The sequence below is a fragment of the Urocitellus parryii genome, chromosome 8, assembly GCF_045843805.1.
Source record: "Urocitellus parryii isolate mUroPar1 chromosome 8, mUroPar1.hap1, whole genome shotgun sequence".
Classification (NCBI taxonomy): Eukaryota; Metazoa; Chordata; class Mammalia; order Rodentia; family Sciuridae; genus Urocitellus; species Urocitellus parryii.
In genome coordinates, this window is record NC_135538.1 from 92,195,133 (window position 1) to 92,219,732 (window position 24,600).

General features: G+C 36.8%; 2 protein-coding genes across 3 annotated transcripts; both read right to left on the minus strand.

Moving 5' to 3' along the window:
• Nucleotides 1-2,392: 2,392 nt before the first annotated feature.
• On the minus strand, nucleotides 2,393-7,873 carry Ptp4a1 (protein tyrosine phosphatase 4A1). Of its 2 annotated transcripts, none has more exons than XM_077801567.1 (5): nucleotides 7,768-7,873; nucleotides 6,765-6,857; nucleotides 6,226-6,356; nucleotides 5,606-5,680; nucleotides 2,393-5,242 (listed from the first exon to the last, which is right to left on the minus strand). In XM_077801567.1, the coding sequence occupies exons 1-5, from the start codon at nucleotides 7,870-7,872 to the stop codon at nucleotides 5,038-5,040; spliced, it is 609 nt and encodes a 202-aa protein (XP_077657693.1). In that variant the 5' UTR covers nucleotide 7,873; the 3' UTR covers nucleotides 2,393-5,037. The 2 variants fall into 2 exon arrangements, with proteins under 2 accessions (XP_077657693.1, XP_026252604.1); XM_026396819.2 differs by having other exon boundaries at nucleotides 4,933-5,246.
• A 333-nt stretch (nucleotides 7,874-8,206) lies between these two features.
• LOC144256520 (uncharacterized) lies at nucleotides 8,207-12,398 on the minus strand. Its single transcript, XM_077801568.1, has 2 exons — nucleotides 12,159-12,398; nucleotides 8,207-8,317 (listed from the first exon to the last, which is right to left on the minus strand). Exons 1-2 carry the CDS (start codon nucleotides 12,195-12,197, stop codon nucleotides 8,222-8,224), a joined length of 135 nt encoding a protein of 44 aa, XP_077657694.1. The 5' UTR covers nucleotides 12,198-12,398; the 3' UTR covers nucleotides 8,207-8,221.
• Nucleotides 12,399-24,600: the final 12,202 nt, after the last annotated feature.

Here is a 24,600-nt window from a genome sequence, read left to right on the forward strand (position 1 = left end):
TTGAATATCTTAATGTCAACGTTTCCCAGGGCATTCTGCAGAACATTAGTCCTTCCTTAAATCATCTGTGAGGAAGATCTGAATCTTCAGTGGTACATGATTATTTTGTTTCCCATTTGAGTATTTTCTGCTCTGCATCCCAAAGGCTATCTGTATACACTGCTGGCTCCATTGCCCTCTTCCTATTAGATTTAGCTAAAGGGGCAGATGCAGAAGAGAAGGGAGACCAACAAGACATCAAAGTGGACAGTGAAATGAGGATAGGTTTATTTCTTAGTACTGGATTGCTACTAGTTGGTTTATCTTCTAAGTTCACAGCATCTTCTAGGCCATCCTCTCATTTAACACTTCTCTGCAGTTCTGGTCAGTTTCCTCTCTACCCCCTTTTAAGCTGGGAGTTGATAACGGTAACATAACTTCCCTTGTTATCTGCTCAACTACTCACTGAGAATGCATCATTTCTTTTGGGGGGGATGTTGATTTACACAATGGTTAAATACCATATTGTTCTCTCGAATTTAAAATTCTCATTAGAATGTTAAGGACTCTACAGGAAAAAAAAATAGGCATTTAAGAATACTCCTTGAAAATACTGGATTATAAAATTCCTTACTGTAAAAACAATAATTAATGTTCTTGATGACTATGGGTAATTGTTATAATTGTTTTATTGTATATAAGCCTAAGGATTTAGTCATAGAATCGACTTGTTCCAAATGGATGTGATTTTTGAATTTTCATAATTTAGTCCTCAGTATCAGGCTGTTAAGTGTCTTACTGCTTGCTACCCATATGCTTTTTCCCCTGTGCCCTGCATTTTTTTTAATTTTTTTTTTTAATATTTATTTTTTAGTTCTCGGCGGACACAACATCTTTGTTGGTATGTGGTGCTGAGGATTGAACCCGGGTCGCACGCATGCCAGGCGAGCGCGCTACCGCTTGAGCCACATCCCCAGCCCCCCCTGCATTTTTTTTTTACCACCTCTGTTCTGGTAGGTAATCAAAATTACCCAAGTTGGCTAAAATCATATCTAAAGTAAGATTAAATAAGTTCTTATGATAAAAAATTATATATTATATATAAAATTACATATATAATTATAGTATATAATTATGTATAGTATGTTTTAGTGCCTGAATTTCATATCTATTTGGTGCTTGGAAATTTCATCCCTTTGTACTTGATATTTCATTTGTTATTAAGTGTTGCTGTGGATGTACTCTTACAAATGCTGATGTAGTAGCAATTAATGCTATGTACTTCTGGTTTTCCCCTTAGTAAAGTTTCCTTTGCTGGGTGGCTGGGTGGCTGTCACCATGAGACATCCCAAAACCTTTTTTGCCTTCCATCTTAACCAGCACTGTTTAGATGTCCCATCAGTTTGGGCTCCTATGACAGATATGAAATTTAAAAGGGAGATAAATATTTTACAAGTCAAAAATATTGTTACTGAGACTGCAGAGTTGTTACAATTTATTCTTACTTAAATTTCAAGTTTCTCTGCAAAAAAAAAAAGGGGTTTGGGTGGAAAATTACAAGAGGGTTTATGTAGTCTTTAGGAAGAAATTTTTTCTTTAACGAAAATGAGCGATTTTAATAGTTGAGTTCAAGAACTCATAAAAGCTTTTAACAATTGCTTACACAAGATAGGCACATATTCATATTAGATTGTGTGGTTCAGTGGACGGATTTGAACACAGGATTGAATTCCTGAGTTCTATATCTTATTAGCTAGTCACCTAACTGGAGAGTCATCCTTTGTCTATAAAATTGGTACAACTATTATAGAACATGTTATTGGAAGGATCTCAGATTACAAAAATTATCCAATAGTAAGATTCTTAATAAATGGTAGTTATAACTATACCAATTAACTGGTATTATTTATCAAATTACAGAATTATGGTCAGTTTTTTCATTTCTCTCCAAATGCATGTAATGTTAACTGGCTTAGTTCATTGAAGGTTAATATAATTTTCTATTCTTTTTCTTTTAAGATTCTACTTAAGGCTGGTTATCCCAAAAGGTAATGCGGAAACATTGTGTCAGACACTTTTAAACCAGTCTTTAATTTCAATTCAGGTGTAAGAAAGCACATAAATACAAACATTAATTCAAGGAATCAAGAATGTGGGGTATAAACATGTATGGCAGATACTACTATACTTCATGTACTTTTTTAAGAATTTGATTACATGTAAGAAAAGAAATCATTGCCCCGTATATTGCTACTTCCATTTTAAGTATTCTCACCAAATTACATTTCCTGAAACTCAACAGAAAGCATTCTCTAATTTCGATCAGAATTTGGTGATCAGAATTGGCTGACACCATCTTTTATGTTGCAAAACTCTTAAATACCTGGCAAACAGTAGCTTTTTGTCAAATGAATGACACTGAAAAACAGATCCCCAGAGATTGAGATTTTGGGAACCACAGCATCATTTTGAAGGGGAATGTGATCAGCTGTGATCACATACCAGGATGGGCTGTTAAGGTGTAGGTATAGGAGAGCATTGCCCTAAGTGGGCACTGAGAAAACAAATGAAGGTTGCAGAACACTGCAAAATGAACAGTGGCACCCAATTTCTAGGTTTTCCTCCCACTAAAAGGAGATTGCAGTTTCTCATTATCATTTAGCAATCACATTTCCTATAGTCAACATGGTTCCAATAGACAAGCCTAGGCAACTAGTCACTATATATATATATATATATATATATATATATATATATTCCCACTAAAGATATCCAAACCCAAGTAACCAAATTTTAGAATACCATCTGGTAAACTTCCTGCATTCAAGACCAACTCACAATTCCTTAAAATCTCATTAGCCATAAGGGATTGGTTAGGATGTATTACAGGTATTCCTATAACTAGCCATATTTACAAGATACAAAATATTTGATACTGTACAGATGTTTATAAAGTGATTTTTAGCACCAAATATATACAATCAACACTGCAAATTAATTCAACTTTTCAAACTTAACAGATTTTTTCATCAATCATGATGGCACTTCTTTTCTCCCAACAAAAATGAAGTTTTATGGGGCTATGTGGTGATAACATATTATTCAGTATACAAAATAGCTCAGGTAAAATAACTTGCCCCACTCATAGATGATGTAAGATTTGAAGAACCAGGGCCTAGAGAAGTCTGTTATTCCTTGGCCCTTGCTAATTTAAAAAATGGATATATCCATATTAAGTGTTAGACTGGCATGAAGACAAACAATTCTTGAAAACACAAAGTGTAATATCACCTTTTTACTCAAATGGAGTTGTTTGCATTTATAAAGACAAGGACATCTGTCCCTTTAAGTGTGTGAAGTATTTCAGATTACTGAAAAAAAAAATTTAACATTTATTAAGCGCTCATGTGCGAAATACTTGGGTTCAAGTTAATTTCCAGAATCTTTATAAAGGTATGAATTTGCAAAAAAGAAAAACTGAATCTTGGAAGGTAAGCTGCACAAAACCACTAATAATTAGAAGTGAACTTTAAATCAAGGCCTTTCTCTACTATACATGGTTTCTTCTCAGTACACAATACATAAACTGGTTCAAAATTATCTAGACCCTTAAAAAGTTTGTAATGAAAAGTGTTTAGTATTAAACAGTGTTCAGGACCCTAAAAACAATTCTCTGAAATTACTAAAATACTGATTTCATTTACTCATTCATTTGTAAAAAAAAAATGTGGACACATGTTACAAATGGTATTAAGTGAAGTGCAATTCATTGTTTACTACAAATTTTTAACTTTAAGCAAAACAATCTCAGTGATGATAAATGCATTTCATTATTTATTTAGATGTTTAAGCTCTCGCACTAAGTTTTTACAAGCTGGTGAACACTGACAAATTATTTCTCCCACAGAACTATAACCACACATTCCCAGACAGTATAAATATATGGTTGAACTAACATTAATACACATCACCATTTTATCAATTACATAATAAAACAAAATTATCAAGTATCCAAATATTAAGTTACACAGCTCAAAAGGCATATAAAATATTAGATGTCTGCTCAATTCATCAGCAGAAACCCACTTTTTTCTTTTTTTGCAAGAGGTTGGGAATAAAAGAAAAAAAAATCACACTTCAAACAAAAAGTTGGTAAACAACTTCTGATAATTATGAAAAAAAAATTACAAGAATTTCAGAAACTTTATGATTAAGAATTGTTTTACCTACAATAACAGAGCATCTCTACCTTTTAAAAAAATATTTACTAAATTAAAGAGCATATATTCTACAGGTTCTGCACGAGACAAAGGCAACATTTTACTAAAAATATTTAATAGCCCCCTCCCATTCTTTTTTTTCAGGCCCTCCCTGTTAAGTTGCACCTCAGAGTGCAAACATTAAATTAACTGTAAGGCTTTTTTTTTTGTCTGGAGACTTAAAGACATGTGCTTCTGTAAAAACTTAGGTTTTCAAAATGGAGGTTTCCCATAACAGCAAAAAAATAAGACTTATAGAAAGATATTAAATAAAAATAATTGCTGTAAGACTTGGTAAAAGGAAAAAAAAAAAAACAAACAAAAACAAAAAACCCCAATAGGTAAAAGCAAACCTGATGTATACTGGTATGAATGTGGGAGATGTAAACATAAAAAGAGCAGGCAAATAATCTTATAGGGCCTACAATGTTTGAAATGACTGAAGGAATAAATCACATAAGGTCTAGAGTGTTCTTAGTTCCTGGAATTTTGGTTTTGTATGATACTAAAAATATACAAGTATTGTGCTGGGTATTTTGGCACCTAATCTTTCTAAATTTCTTATGTAAGATTCTGGCATGGAAATAGATTTAAAGACATTAACTCAATACCGCATGATTTCAGGAAAGGTCAACTGGTACAAATGATAAGCACATTTTAAATTGTGAACAGCAAGAATCTTTTGCTAAGTGTCCAAACAGGTTGATCATAACCCAAACATAGAGGTTGAAATTCTGTCAAGCTTGTGGCCTGGTAAAACTGCTTTCCAATACTCCTATGGAAGCTTCATCAGACTTATTCACCACGCCAACATGTTGGCTAATATGTACGACAAATTAGGTCCCGTCTTAAGTTCCACTTCCAAGGCAATAGCATCAGGCGCCCGAGTTTTATTGAATGCAACAGTTGTTTCTATGACCATTGGAGTCTTTGAAGCGCAGCCGCATTTTAGGACGATACTTCTCCAGATACAAAAGTTGCTTGCTGTTAAAGGCTCCACGCCGCTTTCTGGAAGGAAAGGACAAACTAATTTTACAGTGATAGAGATTGCTTCTGGAGGCAAGGAAGACAATTACAAAAGCCATGAAGGAATGTTTTAGAGCACTTATTTGGCTATTGTCAACTGAGCTTTTGAGACTCATGTATTCTTAACTATATCTAATTATACTTCAATAATTTAAAGCAAAATAATAATTCAAATGATGCTGTTGGATTAGAATCTTAGTAGTATGAGCATCTGCATGGACTATAAACAAGGGGATATTATTATCTTTAAAAAAAAAACGATAAAAATCAGAAGGGCAATTTATAATACATTTAAAACTTACACCTTCAACAAGGAAATAAAGAGAGATTTCACAACTTACTGTCTTATGAATTGTACTGCATCTTCATATTTCATTCCGCCTTCAATCAATGCCAGAGCAACAAGCACTGGAGCTCTAGAAAGGTCAAGAATTTTTGTCAGTCAAAATTTCAAAATCAAGTCCTGAAGTATAATTATCCATCATCATATTTAAGTTACACCTATGTTACATGTTGACTTCATGATTAAAAAAAAAAAAAAAAAAAAAAAAAAAAGAGCTGGGCATGGTGCCACAGTCTGTAATCCCAGCTGTTCAGGAGGATGAGACAAAAGGATGGTGAGTTCAAAGCCAGTCTCCGCAACTTGGTGAGGCACTAAGCAACTCAGTGAGACCCTGTCTCTAAATAAAATATAAAATAGGGCTGGGGATGTATCTCAGTGTTTGAGTGCCCTAAATTAAATTCCCAGTACCCTCCCCTCACCAAAAATACAAAAAAAAAAAAAAAAAAAAAAAAAAAAAAAAAAAAAAATATCGCCCAAGCTAGCCTTCAACTTGTGATCCTTCTGTCTCAGTCTCAAGCAATGAGATTTTAGGTGTGCCCCACTATACCCGATAAATACCAGTGTTTTTATATATCAATACAGATGTTTATCTGGAACCAAATGAAGAATTGCTCTTACCTCCCAAGGCCTGCAACACAATGAACAGCAATACAACAACCAGGTTCTTCACGAAACTTAATTTTTACAAGACTTAACCAGTCATCAACAATTTGGTTGGACGGTGGCGCACCATCATCAAAAGGCCAATCCTAAGTCAAAAGAATGTTTAAATATATTAGATCTTAAAGGTTAATCACATGTTTTATTAACTCCCATTGTCAATGAAATGTAACTAAATGCTAAATCATTATAAAATTTTTTATTTTTTTTTTTAAATTATTGGTGGACACAACATCTTTCTTTGTATGTGGTGCTGAGGATCGAACCCAGGCCACACCCATGCCAGGCGAGCGCGCTACCTCTTGAGCCACATCCCCAGCCCTATAAAAATTTTTTAGTTACTTCTTATCTTTGCTTAGATTTCACCTTTATATTTGAAAATTTTATTGTATAAAATCTTACACAACTTTTAAAATTAGGCTTCTTGAGGTCTGTGGTTTACCTGAATAAAACTTGTAGCACATTATCTTAAACACACAGGAACTATTAATACTTACAAGAACATGGATGCCTTCTTTCTCCACAAGAGTAGTGTCATAGGTTGCTTCACATACTCTTACTATTGTGGTAACACCATACTTCTTAAGTTCCTGGATAAAATATACATTAAAAAAAAATCCTAATGAGATCTTCATAATTGTATTACTATTACTCATCATTTGCCATTTTGATAATTTCTGATCACTGAGAATGCTGGTTAACAGAACATCATGAAGAGAACAGTAGAACTTCCTATCTATGTTTAACATGGAACTAAATCAGTCTTAAAAGTATATGCAAAAACTCTTAAATCCTGAGAATAGTTTTTTAAAATACCCTTATCATTTAATACTACAGCTTTTAAAATACATTACTACTCATATAATTCTCCTAACATTACAAAAACAAGTGGTATTTTCCTATGATCTGAGTGGCCTATTTGCTGTTTTTGTACACCTGTAGATATGTATGAAACAAAATGTGTATGTCTAGATAAATTACCCAGCATTATATTCCCTCCTTCCTAGTAAAAAGAAGCTGATGCTGAGACAGGTATTAAACAGGATTGACCACAAAACTGCCATCAGAAAGCAGCAGAATCAGTAGCTTCTAAGCATCAAATGGGGCCCAAGACAAACTATATGGTTTATAGCATGATGCTAAGAGGACATATGAAAAAAAAAAAAATCCAAACATGGCATCCTTCCCCTATAAAATTACTTAGAAGAAAAGTGAGGACTACACTATTATATTGTGATCCTCTTGCCTCAATCTCCCAAATCATTGGAATTACCATTTGTGCCGGGTTTAGCTACACATAGGCCAACCTGAAGAACTATTCATTTATGAGTTCTAAATTAAGTATATTCTTTCTCAAAATTTTTATAGCAATTTATCCCAAACTAATGATATTTCATTTCTGGGAACTGGAACCATAGGTATGCCATCTCTTAAAAAATAATAGACAAAAATCCCACTATTAAGCTACAATCTAAGACATCATAATGTATTAAATCTTACCTCTATAAATTTGTTTAAGGTTGCATTGGTTGGATTGTGTGTAATAAGAAATCTCATGTTCTTGTATGTGACTTCCACAGGAGCTGGGCGGTTCATTCGAGCCATGTTAATTTAGTTAAAAAACACTCAATAGGGTTATGAAAGAATTTAAAAAATTGAATACAGAAATGATGCAAAGTAACTGAAGTCTACTTCAATATACTCCACTTGATATTCTCAGTGCTTTGAGTATGAAGTTGGGAGTAATGGGAAATGAAATGAACCTCCTAACAAGAAGCAGCAATTCTTCAATCCAGTAATACTGAGGCAATAGAAAGGAAGTGCACTGAGGTTTACCCCATCCAGGTCAGAACTCTTGTAAAATGCTCGGTGGATTTTCAATTCAATACGTCTGTGTCCAGGTTAACCACTCTTATGGGGGCTTCTTGGTGGAGTAGTAATGAATTTCTACAGTTCACTTGTCTGCATAGAGGTCGTGCTGTGCCTGGCAGTAATCTCCACTGCCCTTCAGAAACTCCATAAATGTGTGACCAAGAACACCACAGAACTGCTGTTTAAAAGAAAAGGAAAGAAAGAAAGAAAAAGTTATTTTCCAATTCAGAAGAAACATGTTACACTTTTATAGCATTTAAGTGTACAACTATTAATTGAATCAAATGTAAACCAATATGCCTAAAACAAGCACTCATAATCCCTTTAGATTTCAAAGATTCCTTGAAATCATTAGTTATATACTTGGCAAAATTTCTTTATATATATTCTTCTGTTAATTATTTCTCAATATATGACTGTTTTAATTGTTATGACCCATATGTACAACTTCTTACATATGTGCTGAAAAAAACAGGTTGCTTTTCATTTTTCGCATTTGTATTTAACATTTAGTAAGACATTTAAAAAAATATTTTTTATTAGTTGTAGATGTACACAATACATTTATTTTATTTTTATGTGGTGCTGAGGATCGAAACCAGTGCCTCATACATGTGAGATGAGCACTCTACCACAGAGCCACAACCCCAGCCCTAGTAAGATATTTTTGAAAGGGGTGAGGGGGAGATGTCAATTGTATGGACCTTTCTACATATATAAAAACTTCTTTATGTAATTATTTCTCAATAATTGCCCTTGAAGATTTAGTTCTTAAATGTGAAAAAATCTGAAGTCACACCTATACTTTCCTTTTGTGTTATCCTTTCTTCCTCTTTAAGTTTCAAAATACACTGAAGTAAAAATAAAATGAGATAGTTCACACACAGCTCACATTACTCTGTCTAGAAGAAAATTAACTGGCTCTTAAAAGGGGACTTGTTTTCAAAGTTTTTCCACACACATTATCTCATTTTATCTTAACAACCTCATGGACTTCTCATTTCCATTATGTCAACAATATGTCAGATTGTAGGAAAATAATTCTTGGGAAGTTAATTGTGAAGTAACAAAATTTTTTCCTTTTGTATTTATAAACTATTCATAATGTTAATACTTTCTTGTATTTTAAAACCAAAACTTCCCTTAGCTGGCCTAAACCTCAAATCGAATTCAGAGACAAAAGAGGTAGGTACCAGTGGTTGGGTGGTAGAAAGGACCTTAGAGTTTTTCCATAGGTCTCAAAGCAAGATAATGTCTATTTTTCACGAAAGTTCTCTTTTAAATCAGGTTTATACCAGTATCAAAATTAAATGAATACTCAACAGGATATTTTCAGAATATGCACATAATGTTAATGTTAGTTTATTTCCAAGCAGATTGTGTACTTGGAAGTAAAGAATGGAATAAGGAAAATGTTAATAACAAGCTAACAAGAGCTCTAAATGAGAGCCACTGACCCAAACAAAATGTATTAAAGAGTAATTTACCTCAACAAAACCTTGTAACAGTAACAAAAATGGCTCAAATTAGCTTTCCATGCTTAAATTGAAATATTTAAAAGGCTTAAAATTAAATGGAAGTGTCTACTTCCATACTCATTTATACCTTTAAATAGAGCCCGTGCTAGTTTCTTTACTACAGCTAAATTTCAAAGAATTCATGTGATCACAAAAAAGAACAAGTTAAACAACTAGTTTATTTTTCTGTTAAAACAAAGGATTTAGCATAAGGAGTTGGGTTTATTAAAAATTCCCAAAGTTTTGTTTGTTAACCCAGGGATGCTCTACCTCTAAGCTAGATTACCCCAGCCCTTTAGGATCTTGCTAATTTGCTCAAACTAGCCTTGAATTTGCCATCCTCCTGCCTCAGGTTCCAGAGCCCCTGAGATCACAGGTGTATATCACCATGCCTAGTCCAAGACTGTTCTAATAAGTCTTTGGAGGTTACTTCACGTATTTGCCAGCTGGGTTAAGAAAAAATTGTCTAAATTACCAAGGAAGACATCACCATTACAATGAACACAGACTGTAGTAATCTAATTCACCTTAAGTCCTAAATAATTAGATATAATAGGAGCATTCTGGCACTTTTCAGATAATACACAATGAATTAAAGACCTCTGGTAAAGCTTTTAAGTAGTTTCAAAGAAAGCGGGAAAAACAATATATAATTCATTTCCTGTACTGGTTATTCTTACTGTGGAGCCACCCAGTGGCTGGGGGGACACTTCAATTAAAGCAGGGTGACCAGGGTCATCTTTCTATTCAGCCCAAGACATCCCCCTATTCTCAATTTCCTCCTCACAGGGAAAACAAACAAACCAAAAAACCTAAAAACCTATCCATGATAGTCAGTTCAGAAACACAAAGGGATATCCTTCCACATTTCAGTTGCATTCAATCGAATATACATGAGGGAGAAGAGAGCAGTTTTTGTATAAGTCAGTTTATCATATTGCAGAATCAAGTCAATCTATAGAACCAACCGCTTTGCCAAAAAATTCGTTGAGACTATGTTCTTAGGTTTCAGGTATCACACCTAATAAAGCGTGCATAAAATGCCACTTACTTTTGAATCTACTTTTCGGGTTTTCAACTGATTAACTAGCATCCGACAAAACACACATAAAGAGAATAACAGGAAGCACTCTCACGAATCTGGATCTCAAGCCGATCGAGGATTCCAACTACAGTATAAAAACTTAATACTCTTGGAATTGTAGCGAGTTCCGTCGACAGAATATAAACTTTAGAATTCTGGCTCTGGTCGGCTACTGTTGCCACAAGCCAAAAGGAGTCACCCACACATTACAAGCAAAGACTTCAAGAACAATTCTAAGTAGTATCCGATTAAAAGGCGCCATCCAGGGCCCTTTCAAGATTGGCAGGAAAAATGCGTGCTGGTGCCCAGCCCGGGGCGCCTTCGCTTCAGTAGCCCTGGCACTTTCCAAAGTGCTCAGACCCAGGTCATCTATCTTGACGAGTGGCCCAGAGAAAAGGCAAGACTCGACTTGTTCCAATTATCCAGGGCCTGAGGGTGGGACGTTAAATCCGGAACAGCTCGAATTACCAGGTGGAGACCGGAGAAGGCAGGGCGGGGCGGGGCGCCGGTGTCCTCACCTAACAGAGCTGGGCCCGGGAAGCAGGGAAGCTCCCGGAATGCCCCAGATGGCCGCCACTCGACGCACGCGGCGGTGCGCGCCCGGGCCCGCCCGCCCGCCCGCCCGTCCGCTCGCCTCGCCCCTTCTCCGCGCCGCAATCACGGGTTCGCGCCGCGCCTGACTGAAGGCGCGGGCGCCGAGGCCATTTTGTCTGAGGCTCCGGTCCCGGCCTCGCAGCATGGGAGTGGCTGCACCACGCTCCTGTCCCGCGCCAGCCCCCGAGCTCCGACAGCTCTGGGCCGAGACCGTTACCAGCCGCGCTGGGCCGCCCCGCCTACCCCACTCCAGCCCGGATCTGGTGGCGACCCCGCCGCCACCGCGCCCTCCCCGTATCCGGCTCCGCAGTGACACGCGCAGCCCTCGCCCCACCCCGGGCCACGTCTCCCGCTAGAGTGCGGCCACTCTCCTTAAGCTTAACAAAGGGACCCCGGGAGCCACGGAACCCACTGAGCCTGAACCAGGCGGGCCAGGCCCCAGGGCCGAGGGCAGGGGCGGCGGTCACAAAACGGCTTTTGTGCCACCCCGCCCGTCCCGCTGCGGCAGTCGAAACTGCCTCCGCCCGCCGCGCTGGTGGGGCCGCAAGGTCCCAACAGCCCGGCGCTCGGCGGGGACGTGGAAGTCGATGCTTCAGGCGGCCAACCGCCATACCGCAGCCCCATGGGCCTGGCGTTGGCTTCCCAGTAGCCGGTCGTTACCGGCCGACCACGGGATCGTAACCCGCCAGCTCACTCGGGACCAACCCGGCCACAGCCTGGGACCGCGGGGAGCTAAGTCAGGACCCTGAACAAAGGCAAAGGCGGGATGGGGGGGACGCTCGCAGATTCCCAGTCCCGGAGGCGGCGGCGCGACGACTACTCACAGGAATATGTTTACTCATTGAAGATTGTGGCCTAATCATACAGCCGGTCCCGAGGCGGCGGCGATACAAGCGGCGGCTGTGGCGGCGGCTGCAGGGCAGGGGGTGGCGGTGGTCGTCGCGGGGCGGCGGCGGCAGCGGCGGTGCAGGCGGCGGCGGGCGCACCAGACTACCATGCAGTGAGCGGCTCCGAGGAGAGCGCGTCGCCTAGCCGGCCCGCAGCCGCAGGAGCCAATACGCGAGCCGAGGCGCCCTTGCGTCACAAGCCCTTCCTTTTATAGCCGGAGCTACGTGCGCACCTCCGGCCACCAATCCCGGCCCGGGATCCTGGGCCTTGAGCGGACAAGCGGGGGCGAGAGCCCGCCCCCGCCGTGGACGTCACCTCACGGCGGCCGCCACCGGCGTGAACCGGTTGATGAATGGCGAAATGCTGGAACCCGAGCATCCTCTTCGCGGGGGAGGGAAGGGGAGAAACTTGGAGGATGCTGGAAGCTTGGTGAAGTGTAGGGACCCGGCAAGGGAAGATTCCAACCACGCAATTACGAGGAATCACGAGACAACCCTGTTTCTCATCATTAAAACCAGCTAGGAGTGTCACATGGGAGGTTTGAAGTTTGCCTCAAACTTAAAATACTGTCTCTGTAGGTTGCAGTCGCATTTCAAGTCTCAACCCTGTTTTCCTCTGGGTCTAAGTCACAACTACAGTCACATTTGCCAAAGGTTTACCTTGGCACCTGCGCTCCTAGGATGTCCGTCATCACATAATATTTATGTCGCATGACCGCTGTACCCAGTGACTCAACAGCCCGAATGCCACGGCCCTAGGCATGTTCCGGAAGAATTATTGTCGCCAGAGGCACTTTCAAGGGGGCGGGGTGGGGGAGGAGAAACTTATCTTCACGGAACTACCCAGTCCAACGCAGGGGACTGTTTCTTTTGATGCCAATAAAGCCCTGTGCTCCATATATATATATATATATATATATACTTTTTTTTTTTTTTTTTTGGTTACTCCTTCCTACAAGGTCCGAGGGCAACTACAGTTGGCTCAGTTGTGGCATTTCGAAATCACATGCATCCTTTGTACTGTTGCTTACTTGATGTGTTGTTACAGATAATGAAAGGTTAGCCACTACTAAAAGGAAGCGTTTTAAACAACTAAGAATCCTCAGTCAAAATCCAAGTTTTCCTTTTTGTTACAGTCCTTTGGATTTCAATATCTTCTGAATTTAGGCCCCTAAAAGAAGTAAAGTCTTATCGCAGTTGTTATGTGGTATACAAGCGTAACTGTCATTTATAATCTGCAAACCCATTCTCCTCTGCTTTCTGGAAGCAATAAACAAGACCTTCACCTGCTTTGAAGAACTAAGTTTTCTAATACTGAGGCCTTTTGTTTGCTGTTTTCCCCAAGTATAAGATTGGAGAAGGCTTTAGGGATCAAATTGTGTCCTGGGTCAGTGTACTGTAGCATCTTAAGATTTATTAGAATTTCTATTTAGAGACACTACTTGCATGGTTATTCAACCTTCTTAAAAACATGTACTCCATAAGCAAAGTAAGATCTTTTGAAAACAAGAAGCAGGTCAGACTTTTAAAGAAATAAATGTCTACTCATCCTCATTTTAAGAAGAAGTTCCTTGCCTAGGAATCCCTTTAAGTCAAGGAAAGCTAGAGAGCTTGAGACATAATGTCCTTTCACAAATGAACATAAAAGAAGTAGATTTCAAGATTTTTAAGTACTAATAATATATTAATAAAAAAAGAGTCTTGGGATGGTAACGAAGCAGAACAGGGTACTCAAGTTAGAAAAAGAGTTATTCCATTTATAAAAAATTAAAAACTCATATGGCAAATAACTTGTGTAAATATGCATTTTATAGTGGGAGAAGATATTGGTGATATATTGTGGGCAGAGTTAATATCATAATAAATGAAAAGCTTGAACAACATATGATATGGTAGTTAAAAAAAAAAAAAACTCACATATTCTGTTAGCCACTCTTACTCCAAAAGTTGGTCAGAGAAGTTATACTAATTGGAGTAGTGAAACTTTTTCAATGTAGTGACTTTCAGAAAAGAAATTTGGTGGGATAAGATATAAAGTTAGCTAATGATAAGCAAATTAAATCAGTGTTAACTAGTTTTCTTGTAGATTAGTGATACAAGTTGTGATCCTTGTGCTCCACAGATCCTGTAATTACCACAGCACTGCTGACATGTAGCATTCAGTTGTCTGTAATCTTTGAGCTTTAAAATCTGGACTCAAACTCTCAAGTGGATTAATTAATAGGGAGTCTAGCCTATCAGATGAGGTACCACACTGTCCTAATTTGAAAAGGATATCATTTAAAGATGAAAAAATAGAGGCTTTTACTACTGAGAATAAGAACACATTTTAAACAAGATTTAAGTGTAGATTTACTAACCATTGTACTAAATTCCTTTAGAATAGTCAAGGGTCTGCCTCTCTGCCAACTGTCATAAGTGTTCTGTGCCACTGGTTAAAAACCACACTGCTATGCTGAGGGTGTATACTACACTCAGTTCAACTGTTTCAAGCTGTTGATTTTCAGAGGACTGTAACCTATTCCAACAATGATCAGGAGGTCCCTTGGTCTACGACTAACTAACCTTTACAGAGCATTAGCACCTGTGCTTATTTGCAGAGGAACTCTAATATATTTGCAATAGTGGTCTAGACATCAAGGAGTAAGAAAGTACCTCTGAAAGCCAGTACTACTCTAAACTTCAGAAGAGGCTCTAAAATGGAAGATTTCTCTCCTGCTCAAAGTGATGTTCTACTGGAAGTTAATTCTCTTAACTTTGATCTTATTATGGTAGGCACGACTTTTCATCAGCATATTCAAAATATCAAAGCCAACAACTGGAAGATAAGCAAAATTAGAAGCATATTATAAGTAAGACCCTGCTGGGATCTTATGCCTGGAATCCTAGCAACTTGAGAGGTGGAGACAGGAGGATTGAAGTTTCCAGGCCAGCCTGGACAACATTAGTGAGATCCTGTCTCATAGTAAAGTAAAAAGGCCTGTGGATATCTTAGTGATAGAATATTTGCCTGGCATGTACAATGCCCTAGGGTCAATTCCTAGTATTGGTGGGAAAAAAAAGATACTTATGGGAGATGAAAGACTGCAGAAGAGAAGTAACAAATCAGCAAACTATTATGATAGAGAATAGAGAAATCCTTAAAAGGACAGCATATAGCCTGGTAAGTATGGGTTTCATTTATACTAAGTATGTGAAAGGAATGGAAGATTTAATTTGTTCCAGTGTCAGATTGATTGAGACTGAGTCTGATAAAGAACACTTAATATAGCAAGAGTATTACCACTGCAATGATAGATCAAATGTGGCAATATCAACCAGAAAAAGATACTAATTTGCAAAGCATAATGATATACCAAATATAATTAGTAGAGGTAAATACTCCAATGAGCCATAACCCAGTAGGAGTCTGGATACTAGTGCCTGGAGTGTTTAAGTGTTTTAAAAATCCAGATCTATAGCCATGTCTACTGTTAACATTGTTAAAGTTTATTTTCTTTTTGTTGTTTTAGAACAGCCTATTTTATATCCATAATCAATCTTTTGAGATTATTCTAAAAAGGTGAAAAAAATGTGAAGTATGGTTAAATTTCTGTGAACATATAATTTATGTGTTCATGGTTCAAAACTAAAATATGCTACATTTTAAAAAGTAACCTAATTCTTTCCTTTAAGACAGTAACTTATCAAGAGTCTCTTAACTAGGTTTTTGATGACTAATAGAATACAACAACAGGGCTTTGTTATAATTTCTGCAGGAATTTTAGATACAATGAGCAATCAAGTTTATCACAATAAGCCTCTCAAGGAATCTAGCCTATGATCAAAATATAAGGTCAATAGCCAAGTCCTATCAATATCCATAAATGGATCCAGCTGAATTAGGAGTAAACATCTCATTAAGTCATCAAATCAAACCATTAGAGGTAATGTTTGCTCTATAAAATTAAGCCAGTTTTGAAGAATTTTAAAAAATTGTCTATTTTAAGAAATAATTTTTAAAATTAATCTGTATTTCCATTTTCTTTTCCTTTACTTTTGATTGACTAATTTTAATCAATTTAAATATAAGTCTTTGAATTAGGTGAGAATGTGTTTTCACCCTAGTAATTCTGCCAATTACAGTATTTACTTCTGTGAGAGTTCAATATGCATATTGACAGATTAGTCAAGAAAATATCTATTATCAGTTTGCATGCTGGAAAGACCATTTCTTTGGGACTAAGCAAGGGACTTCTTAAGAACCCATAAATCATAGAATTTTCATAGCATGTCATTATGAGTGATTCACATACTGGTTCCTGAGGGAAGATAGTTTGAGAAAACTCTTCCTAAATTTTCAGAAAAAAAGTTTCTGTTGGTGTTAAGTAGTCTGAATAAAAATCATCTGGGAACTGGAAATTAGTAGGGCCATTGTTTCCATGTGATTGTCTAGAATATGTTGAATTATGCCGCAGTCTGAACTAAGGCAAAAATAACTTAGGAAAGGAGAATTTAATCTGTCTAGATAAAGGGAATGGAACATAAATAAAATTTAAAGGTTGGTTATGCATGCTATGGCAAAGCAGGTTTAATTTACGGAGGTGGCATTTATGCTGCAGATAAACCAGACACTGACCTAAGCAACATTACCGGGGCCAGGCTTACATAAGGAGAAATGTTCTTGAACAATTTCCTGCAAACATAATTACATTAATTAACAAAAGCTATCACAGACATGCTTTTCCACATCCTAACACAATTACTTCTTAACCAGCATATTCAACAAACATTGCTATCGTAGTATACTTCTGTAGTTCATTTTTGTAAGATAAGTGTTTTGTGGCTGTCATTAAGTGATGCTAAGATAAAAATATTTTTTCCATAACTTCCTGTATTTTGTAATTTCATTCCAAAAGTACTACTTATATAATCTGAAAAAATAAATCTCAAATGAATGTTCAGAATTATGAATATTTGATATTTTTAAATTTGCAGGACTAAGGAATATTTTCAGAAAATGACTGTCTGCAAAGTTATTTACATGTAATAAATTTGAAACATTAATTGTATGATAGATATTCAGAAGCAGAAGCAGTTTTTACTGATAATTTAAGACATCTAGAAATTGAGAGAACCTCCAAAAAGAGGTTGTTGATAGGTCTATATAGCCTTGTTGTAATCTCTACGGCAGAGGCACCATGTTATCCTAACTTGACTCTAGCTATCAAAAACATTACAACCTTTCTTGTTCTGATTCTTTATTCCTGGGGAATTATTCTAATTATAATTTGCTTTTAATATGGATTGATTTGCTAGCAGATGTGAGAATGTGCAACTTATGAGAATCTCCCTGTGGACTTGAAATACAGGTAAATAAAGTTGTTTTCAGAGAATTAAACAGAAGCTTTGCTATCATGAAGATATTGATCTATCATGTCTGTGGCTATAAATGAGATTGCCTCTAAATGTATGACTAACATTTGGAAACATCTGAAACTCCGGGTAACTTAGAGATAATCTAAGGGAATCCCCACTGAAAGTGACTGTAAGCTGTAAATGAATTGATTTTGTTGTTATCTGTCCAGAGGAAGATTGTGAGAACACAATGATGATGACTGGGTACAAAGTCTAGTGATTTGAAAGTTGTTCGTGTTTCAAAACTCTAAGCATGTAGGTTGCTATAGGGATATAGCTTATAATGGGATGGTTTTAATATCAATTGACACAGAGAGCTTGCTGGGTGATGCATACTATATGTAGCATTGTATTAATCTTTTTATACATTTCTATAGGTTAGCTCAATTATCTCCATCATAAAAATCAGGACTTGGGACCTTAGAAAGCATAAAGGTCTCACAAGGTTTGGTTTGGGTGACATAGCTGTGTTTCCAATCTCAGTGACCTGACTGAAGAGTTCCTACCTCTACTACTCTGTCCTACCTCTACTAGTTCTGGCCTTGAACTATATCCCTAAAGGTTATTTACTTTCCTTTCCCCCCCCCTCCCATTTTTTTCCTCTTTCTCTTACTTTTTCTTAGATGGGGCCTCCCGGCGTTTTCCAGACTGGTCTCAAACTAGTGAACCAAGTGGCAATTCTCCAACCACGCTCCTCAAGTAACTGGGGCTCTAGCATGCACTCCCACACTTGACATTTTTTACTCTCTTATGCTCTGGCTCTTTGTTCAACAAACAAGAATTAAATACTAATTTGGCTTTGGCCTGTTCTAGCCCTGGAAAGGAACTATTATATTAAAAATGCACTGGCATTCAGGCTTATATGCCATCTTTCTATGAGTTAAGTGAAAATGAATCATAAAATATTACACAATACTTTGCTGAAAATGTGCCCTCTCCTTTCATTCTCATGGTCATTTCAAAAGCTTTTTCTCTAGATCAGTGCTACTCAAAGTGGAATCTGTAAATTGGTGCCAATCTGTGAACTATTCCTGCTCAAAGAGGAGATAAGTACAGAAAATAAAAGCAAACATTTAAAAAACTTTCATAGCAGTTCAATAGGGTAAGTTTTTATCTATTGTACTTAATTCCAAAAATCTACTCTTGTATTTTTAAATATTTTCTCTTCATTTTTTTCTGGTGATTCATCTTATTGTGAAGCAGTGCCACAAATAAATGAAAAGTAGCTAGACATGTTATGAAAAGCATTACCAAAGGGCACCTTCCTTAGTGTTTCATGAATGACACCATCCTATGATCTTTTACAATATTATTTATTCCTTGTCCATCCTACGTTTTTGTTGTCATGAAAGAACACCTTCATCTTTCACAAACGTTAAATAAGAAATACAATGGTGACTTTACCAATGTATGTACGTATTTTTGTTTGATCTAACCCATCCTATATTTTAAAATTTCATTGTCATTTAAAAAATGAGCTGTTGCACATGCCTGTAATCCCAGCAGCTCAGGAGGCTAAAACAGGAGGATGGCGAGTTCAAAGCCAGCCTCAGAAAAAGAGAGGTGCTAAGCAAGTTAAGGAGACCCTGTCTCTACATAAAATACAAAATAGGGTTGGGGATGTGGCTCAGAGGTCGCATGCCCATGAGTTCAATCCCTGGTTCCAAAAAAAAAAAAAAAAAAAGCTGATCTTGTTATTCTCCCCAAAATAGTCCACTGACCCTTCATCATTAACACTTAGATAAAGTCGAAACCCAAGATATTTAAGAGTCCCTAAGATTGTGTCTTTGCCTTACCAGTCTTACCTCCCTGCTCTATTTTGTTAGCTTTCTAACCTTTTGAAACCAATTATGATTTCCAATATATATGCTGTACTTTCTCAGGCATCCATGGCTTTGGATTCACAATGCTTTTTACCTGGAAAAATTTCTTTCTCATTTCCTTAAAATCCGAATATTAATTTTTTATTAAGTTTTCCTGACTTCCTCATAAGAATAGGTACTCCATTCCCTGACCTATGATGTATTGTGCACATACCTCTATTGCAGCCTTTGTCATATTATGATAATCATTTTTGAAACATCACCTATCTCTTTCATACCCCATGAAGGTTTTCAGTGTAATGGTCATGTGGTTATATTAATTTCCTTATGCCTAACACAGTACTTGGCAAAAAACAGATATTTAATAAGAATATCTGATCTTATTATCCTACTCAAAATCTTCCAGTGGCCCTTCATTGACTTTCAGATAAATAGATGTTGTGCTATTATTATTTCATGTTCAATTTAAGGATGTTTGGATGACTGTTCTGGTGTTGGTAGGAAACAGAAACTTGGAGAAATAGGATCTGGTATCAGACAATGAGATTAGTGGGTGAAATCAGGAAAGTGATGATGATAACGGGCAGGCTTATCTTGATGGTATCATCCAAGTAGTACAGACTGTTTCCTAGTTTTCATTTATTATATTTGGGTATCTCTCCTAAAAGCTGATTAGTAGCTCACTTTTACATTACTATTTAGAATAATCTTACTCTTATTTCTTGAAATGAGTAACTGACAAGTAGTATTGGTGTCTCAGGAATGAATTATTGATCTAGTACAGATTCACCCAAAGTGATAGTAGTACACTGATCACTTTGGCAGAGCCCTTGTGCAGAGAATTCTAGACTCAAATTCCCTATGGTGTGACCCACCCGTTGAGCACTAGAACTCATAGCAACCATGCCTTTGGTCTTTAGGTTTCTATTGCGTTAATGTGATTAGGCTTATAAATTTGCAAAAAGGGAACTTGAAGACTGGAGTAATTTTTTAGAATTTTAAGGAAAATATTTCCTTTATCTTTGTTGTTAGTTATACAAAAAAATTTAAAATTATATTGAAGTTTAATTGAGAAGAATATTGCACAGGCTGTGCTGACTAGTGAGTAATCCCTACATACATTGAAATTGCTGGCCAGTCAGTGATAGTGATAAACAACTTTTTAAAGAACAGTCTTTACAATATTTATAGTAGTTTCTTTCAAATAAATACTTTAAAAGAGGGAAAATCCTGTCAGGTGGCAACTGTACATATAAGGCTTAATTCAGGATGGCAACTATTTTATAATAAGTCCTATCTTACTTAGGGTTTTTATCTGAAGCCATGCAAAACTTTTGATATTATGGAAAGCATTAAAATATTTCTTTGAGACTATTATTTTTTATTCTTGGATTTTTTTTTTGGCACCAGGGATTGAACCCAAGGGTGCTTAATCACTGAACTACATCCCCAACCTTTTTAATATTTTATTTAGAGACAGGGTCTCACTGAGTTGCTTAGGGCCTCTTTAAGTTACTGAGGCTAGCTTGAACTTGTGATCCTCCTGCCTCAGCCTCCAGGTCCACTGAGATTATAGGCATGTGCCATCTTGCCAAGCTCTATATAATAATCTTTTGTTTTTAAGTTTTTTTTCCCCAAACAATCTAACTATGTATCCCAGCTGTTCTGCCTATTGTGGCCATTATAAAAAGAGATTGTATTTATATCTACATGCCTTTTTGGAACAGCTGAGATTCAGAAGCTATTAGAAAAATGAAAGGCAGCAAATCTAGTAAGAGGTTAAGGAAAGTTCTCCCAAATATAAGAAAATGAAAGATTTTTAGGGAATATGTGTGTGTCAGTGATAGAGTTCTTTCCCAGCATGTGCAGTTCCTGGGTTTGATCCCCAGCATCACAAAACAGTCATGGAAAAGTATAGATAGAAAGATCTGGAACATCCAGTTATACTTTGGGAATCAGAGTTCTGGAAGGAAAAGTGACTCATCCCATCTAAGTGGTCAGAGATTGACATTCATTTCAGAGATAAGGAAAATCTTCAAAACAGTAATGTACCTTGAATTTCCATTCAATTTTGCACAGATTATTTCCTTTACATTATCTGATTGCATTTCTTTTTTTAATATTTAGTTGTCAATGGACCTTTGTTTTATTTATTCATATGTGGTGCTCAGGATTAAATCCAGTGCCCCACACATCTAAGCAAGCGCTCTAGCACTAAGCCACAACCGCAGCCTTCTAACTGCATTTCTCACAGAAGCTGAAACAGTATTGGGAGAATTGGCTGTACCTTTTACATAAGGAGGGATTGAAGTACATTTATTAAAGACCAGTCAAAATTGAAAACCATTCTCCCAGACTCATTTCTTTTCATAAAATCAGGATCCATGGGTTTCTGAAATAAATATTCAAGTATCCTCTGAGGCTGTAGCTCCCAAGGCCTTTAGAGTCACCTAGGATGATTCTATTCACAGGATGGCATTGCCTAAAGGTAGCTTAGCTTATCATTGTAAGGTTTGTCACTCAGGGAGAGAAAAATCCTCCATTTTTAGTGCAGTGGGCACATGACTTTTTTTGTAGTTCCTAGAACTATGACTTCAGCAGCAGATACAGCAAAATACTTCTAGTAACTCAGGCTCCACGATGCTTATGCAAATGGATAACTGAAGAGACAGGAGAGGTAGATACTCCTGACCATCAGTCATTTCAAGGGTTATATTTCCTGTGGGTCTAGATCTACGCTAACAAATATAACAAGAAAACATGATTCTTAAATGTTCTGACTTCCAGGGAACTCTCACAAGTTTCTTGTTTTTATTTTGAAAATCTGACTTTATCCTTTAATGATGGAGATGTTTGTTGTGGCGAGTCACGTGCCTGCACTCAGCACATTCTCTGAAGATCTCTAGAGTTCATTTTCTTTGCTGAACCAACTAGATCTCTTTTGAAAAAAGCAGGGTTCGGGATATAGCTAAGTTGGTAGAGTGCTTGCCTTGCATGCACAAGGTCCTGGGTTCAAACTCCAATACCACAAAAAAGAAAAAAAAAGGAATATGAAGAAAGCAGTGTTGGTTACCACTACTATCCTATTACTAGAAATGAATAGCAATTGTTCTGGGAAGGGGAAGATAAAAAGAAATGGAGGTATGGGTATTTCCAGGAATACATGGAATAATTGCTGCTTTGCTTGGCTCTGTTCTAATATTAACCACAAGTTAACGTCTTTAGCAGAAATCCTACCATGTGCTGCAGAACTGCTGACACTGACAATCCTCTTCCTTGTATGGTTCTGACAAAATTTCTGTGTCTATCTACTCTGCACTGGCATGATTCTAAGAGTGAATACACAAACACAAATAAGACTCTGTTCCCCAAAGTGATTCAAATATAAATAGATAAAATGCTGTTTGAAAATGTTTTTTGCTAAAATGTATAATAGATGTTTCTCTCTGGGTGCTGTGGGAACCATGAAGAGGGATGTCTAATATGTCTGCAGAGTTGGAATGTAGGGAACGGAAGTTAAGTCAAGATAGTCTTCAAAGGAGGTACTAAAGTCTAGAAGAAAGTGTAAAAATTTCTCATCCCCAGACTAGATACTCCCAGTGTTATGATAATTGCACAAAAATAATGTGAATAAAATGCTTTTCTTGTGCTTTGTGATTTTTAAGAGGGACCAGAAACTTAAGAATAGAGAAAAATCCTTCAGTGATGGAATATACTTTAAAAAGAGAAGATTATAAGACTGAATTGTAACTAAATACCTTTCTAGTGAGAATTGTAAAGTCTTTTTATTGCTTTGTCTAAGAGCAGTCTACTATCTGTTAATCTGAATATTTGTGTTTCAGTCTTTGCATTTAAAAATATTTTAAAACACAGAATTACAAAAAGAAAAAAAAAACAATGTCAATGTAAACTTTCAGATTGGTGACTGGGAATTTTCAACTGTGATTATAAGCTTATTAAAATAATACCAGCTCACTAATTTCGATTCTCTCTGATTACCCTTTCTTATTTTCTGTTTTAAACAACTTTAGCAATTACCTTTTAAGTAACCTTAGTCAAATAAGTTAATTATACCCCATTATAACTGCATCCCTAGGTTGAACAGTATTTTGGCTCACACAATTTTCTCTTCCTTTACACTCTCCTATTAGTCCCCTGGTGAATTTTAATCATGACTTACTTTTCCTATTTCTTTTCACAAAGATACTGAATTACAAATCACCCCCTTTCTCTACCTAATCATTGAGATGCAATAAATTCCTTACCAGTAAACTGCACATTTAGCTGTCTCCTTAGTAGGGGTCCCAGACTGAGAATATATGCTAATGTCTAGAGAAGATTGACAAATCTAGTTGTACTGAGACACTAAAATAGCTAAGCTACATGACAGAATTCCAAGCCAGCTTTCATTAACCTGTCTCGGCCAGCAAAGAACTATTTTTAGGCCACTCATGTAATTGGTTATTTATAAGGAGGAAGCACATTGACCTTTGGCTTTCACTAGTGAACACAGACTCATGAAGACCAAAACTGTACATGAAAACCATCCAATTACCAAAGGTGATTCTACTCAAACCTGACTTGCCAACAGTGTCCGGTTACTTTATGACCCTGAAGGATGTGTTTTGGGAGCAAAATTTTAGCTTTGATATTAACAGATTGAATTCATTAAGTCATATCATATAATTCCTGGAGTCATATTCAATTAGACAAAATAGTTTGAATAGTACACTTTGAGGGAAAAATGGCCTGAATATACGCAATATATGTAGATATACCTTAACCCAACTGTTTTGCAACTTTGAAATCTAGTTAGATTCAAGTTGATAAGCTTGCATGAAGATTCCTATGCAACTATTTACCTCATAAGTTCCAAGAATATTGATTAAAAAAAGATATTGGTTATAGAGTAATGTTAAGAATAATGAACTTTATATAACATAATCTGAGTTTTAAAACAAATTATTGGTATGTAGTAGTGAAAACCTTGGAAAACAATACACCAAAATGCATATAGGGAGTATTTCTGAATTAGTATAGATTATGGACATTTTATTTTCTATTTTATTGTTTTTCTGTCTTCCAAATTATTCACAGTGGCTTGTTTTACTTTCATAAATCAGAAAAACCTTGCCAATATTTTAAGCCAATGTCCTGGT